The following is a 4,204-nucleotide window of genomic DNA, read 5'->3' as shown; positions in this document are numbered from 1 at the left end:
AGCATTTATCCACCTCCTAATCTCTGCATACAACTCATGAATGTGATGTGAAAATGCATCGGCTGACTCTGAGGTCCTCTGGGTGACTGACATAGGTAACAAATCTATGGGTAGTCTAGGTTTATAACCACTATCAATTTTGAATAGACTCATACCCATAAACCTATTAACTGAGCTGTTATATGCAGACTCAACGACTGGCAAGAACAAGTCCCAAGTTTTAATGTGTTCACCCACCAAACATCATAGTAGATTTCTGAGACTTCGATTCACAACCTTAGTTTAGCCATCAGTTTGAGGATGGTAGGTAGACGAGAACTGGAGTGTCGTACCCATCATATGCCATATTGTCTTCCAAAAATAACTAGTAAACTGAACATCCCTGTCAGACACTATGGTCTTGGGTAAACCTTGTAATCGAACTACCCCCTCAAAGAAGATCTTAGCTATGTTGGACGCATCTGAGGTTTTAGAAAAAGGGAGAAAGTGGGTCATTTTGTAGAAACGGTCCATGACCACAAAAATGGAATCGTGCTTTTTAATTGTCTTAGGAAATCCAAACACGAAATCCATACTGATGTCTTAGCATGGTGCGTGTTGCACTGGCAATGGCGTGTACAATCCAGTATTCTGCTTCTTCTATTTTGCCAGTTGACATATTCGACATTGCCCTAAAATTTTGGCTACGTCTCGCTTGAGACTTGGCCAATAAAATCAAACCTCCACTAGGGCGATGGTCTTATCTCGACCAAAATGGCTAGTAATACCTCTAACATGAAGCTCCCAAGTAAGGAAATCCCAGAGGGAAGTGTGGGGAATACAAAGTCGGTCTCCTTTAAAAAGGAAACCATCTTTCAGTACGAACTCACTTGAACTATGTTGGGCACCTAAGAGTGCACATATGTTCCCCCAAAATTTGGACACATGGGATACTTGTCTTTCAATTGCTCAAACCCGACAACTTTTACACTCAAGGGGTTGAGCAATGTCACTCTCCTACTAAGGGCATCGGCTGGTTTGTTCTCGATCCTGACTTTATGTTTCAGGACAAATGAATATTCTTGAAGAAACACTGCCCACTTGGCATGCCATGGGTTAAGCTTCTTTTGGGATTTGAAATACCTCAAAGTCTCGTGATTAGAAAACAAGACAAATTCTTGCGGTAGAAGATAATGACGCCAATGACATAACGATTGCACTACCACATAAAATTCTTTATCATAGGTGTAATACTTTTGTTCTGCCTCATTCAGTTTCTCACTAAAATAGGCAATTGGATGACCCTCTTGACTTAGTACTCCTCCTATACTTACGCCTGAAGCATCACACGCTACTTTAAAGACTTTAGAAAAATGTGGAAGACGCATGATGGGAGCCTCTATCATCTTACCCTTAATATCTTTGAATGCCTTAGCTGCAGCCTTAGACCATATAAACTCTCCCTTTTTAATGTAATCAATAATGGAAGCCATAATAGTGTTAAACCCTCGAATGAACCGACGATAAAATGTGGTTAAGTCATGAAAGCTTCTCACTTCATGTATGTTCCGCAGTTTAGGCCAGTCAACTATGGCCTTGACTTTTTTTGGATCTGCTCGCATCCCTACAGACGACACTATGAACCCTAAGAAGACAACCCTATCAGACAAGAACGAACATTTCTTAAGATTCGCACAGAACCTCTCCGCCCTCAGGACACTACAGACCTGCCTCAAGTGGTCGAGATGCAGCTCATTAGTGGGTATTATATATGAGTATGTCATCAAAATAAATCACTAAGAACTTACCCATAAAGGGTCTTAAAACCTGGGTCATCTGCATTAGTCAAGCCAAAGGGCATGACCAACCACTCGTACAACACATCCTTCGGCTTGAAGGCTGTCTTCCACTCATCTCTATAGTGTATGCGTATCTGGTGATACCCGCTCTTGAGGTCTATATTGGAAAAAATGGTGGATTTGGCCATCATGTATAACACATCATTAAGCCTCGGTATCGGAAACTGATACTTGATCGTGATCTTATTAATGGCCCTACTGTCCACACACATCTACCATGTACCATCTTTCTTAGGCGTTAATAGAGCTGGTACGCCACATAGACTCATGCTCTCACAGATGAAACCCTTTTGCAAGAGATCATTTACCTGCCTATACAACTCTGCATGTTCTGCAGGATTCATCCTGTGATGAGGAAGGTTCGGTAAAGAAGACCCCGGGATGAGATCAATGGCATGCCGGATGTCCCGCATAAGAGGAAGCTCATCCAGTAAATCCTTGGGGAATACATCACTGTACTCCTCAAGAACCGAAGTCACCTCAGGGGGTAACTCTACATGAACCTCGGGTGTAACTTCTCTAGCCAATAAGGCGTACACCGTCCAATCATCCTCTGTCACTTTCTCAAACTCTTTTGCATTTATGATATGTAGAGACTTCAGAGTGAATTTCCTCACATCCTTCCTTGACTCACTCGTTTTCACATCCCTAGCCTTGTGTGTGTGGCTCTTGGGTGGCAACGGATTAATCTTGATTTTCTTGCCCTTATGCGTGAATGTACACACGTTCGAGCGACCAAAAATCATGACATCTCTATCATATAACCACAGCCTTCCTAGAATGATGTGACATACATCCATAGGCAAAACATCACACCACAACATGTCTTTATATGAACCGATTTGGATGGGGACTAAACACTGCTGGGATACAGGCATAAAAGACATTTCAACCCAAGAAACCTTGTAGGGTTGAGGGTGAGGGATGGGCTTCAAACCCAAATGAGTGACTGTGCTAGCTGAGACCATATTGGTGCAACTATTACTATCTACGATGACTTTGTAATTTTTATCACCGCTCTTGATAAACGTGTAGAAAATTAAACTTCTGCGTCAATCATCACTCTCTTTGGCTTGTGATAAAGAACATTTAACTGCAGATAGTGGTGTAGTCTCTGGTTCTTCTTCTTCATAATCATTAACACCTATCTCTGGGGGATATTCCTCAACTTCATAATCACCCATGTCATCCGCATTTTTATTTAACTCGTCTATGACTAAGGCTTTCCTGCGAGTCTTTGTCATGCATTGATATGCGAAATGACCTATACCTCTACACTCATAACATCTCAAGTATCTACCACTACCAAGATTGGTACCAAGGACACCTTTGCCCTTATCATCCTTAGGCTTAGGCGGTGCACTAGCCTGTGCCCTTGGGCACTTCCAATGTTTGGTTTGGTTCCCTGAAAACCAGATCTAACAGTAGAGTCTCGGGACTCAAAGCGCCTCATGACAGGAGACTTTAGGTAAAGCTCTAACTCCTATACAACTTGGTAAGCCTGATCTAAGTCACTCACTACATGGATCATGAGCTCACGCTGCAGATCCATGCGAAGACCCACCTTGAAACGTGCAAGCATCACTAAGGGATCCTCCTAAATATCACACCGCATCATATACTCTTCAAAATTTGTGATGTAATCTGCAACCGACATTGATCCCTGGCGTAATGCTTGCCATTAATCTAGGTGCTTTTGACGGTAAGAGAGAGGAAGATATTTTTTCTTTAATAACTCCTTCATCTCTACCCAATGCGTGACTAGGAAACCTCCTGGTCTATCAATCATACGCTCTGTATTTGTCCAAAATAACTAAGCTTAACCCACAAGTTTCATCTTTGCAAACCACACTTGTCGGTTCTCAGACATCTCATACCATTCGAAATAATGGTCCATGTCCGCTAACCAATCAAGGAATGCTTTTGGGTTAGGATGCACATCAAAACTAGGAGCATCTACTCTAACACTCTTTAAGACCCTTTCATCGACATCATAACGGTCTTGATACTCAATAGTGAGCTGCGGATTTCACGCTCCTCCATGTCCTACCCCTCAGCCATGTGCTTCATGACCTCTACCACAATTTTCTACCCGTTCCTCCCCCTATGTGAGACTGTTCATCCCCTCCAATGTCAGAGATTTCTCTTGGGGATGCTTCCATCTAATCCATACGGGTATTCATGTTCCTTGATTGCATCTCAATGGTGGTCAAACATTGGTTGATCGTGTTCATCATCTCAGTCAACTATTTCATATTGAAAATCGGGTGTAGACCAAATCCTCTACCAGTCCGAATATGCATACACAATAAGACTCAACTTAGCTTTCCTAAAATACCACTCTAATAGATTGTTTTGACACAGGA

General features: G+C 42.2%; 1 protein-coding gene across 1 annotated transcript; it reads right to left on the bottom strand.

Annotated features, from left to right (window-relative positions):
* Positions 1–887: 887 nt before the first annotated feature.
* LOC131250640 (uncharacterized) lies at positions 888–2,806 on the bottom strand. Its single transcript, XM_058250925.1, has 3 exons — positions 2,062–2,806; positions 1,788–1,935; positions 888–1,638 (listed from the first exon to the last, which is right to left on the bottom strand). The coding sequence occupies exons 1-3, from the start codon at positions 2,804–2,806 to the stop codon at positions 888–890; spliced, it is 1,644 nt and encodes a 547-aa protein (XP_058106908.1).
* Positions 2,807–4,204: the final 1,398 nt, after the last annotated feature.

This window comes from Magnolia sinica, chromosome 7 (genome assembly GCF_029962835.1).
Source record: "Magnolia sinica isolate HGM2019 chromosome 7, MsV1, whole genome shotgun sequence".
Lineage (NCBI taxonomy): Eukaryota > Viridiplantae > Streptophyta > Magnoliopsida > Magnoliales > Magnoliaceae > Magnolia > Magnolia sinica.
This window is presented reverse-complemented; position numbering and strand designations above follow the sequence as displayed.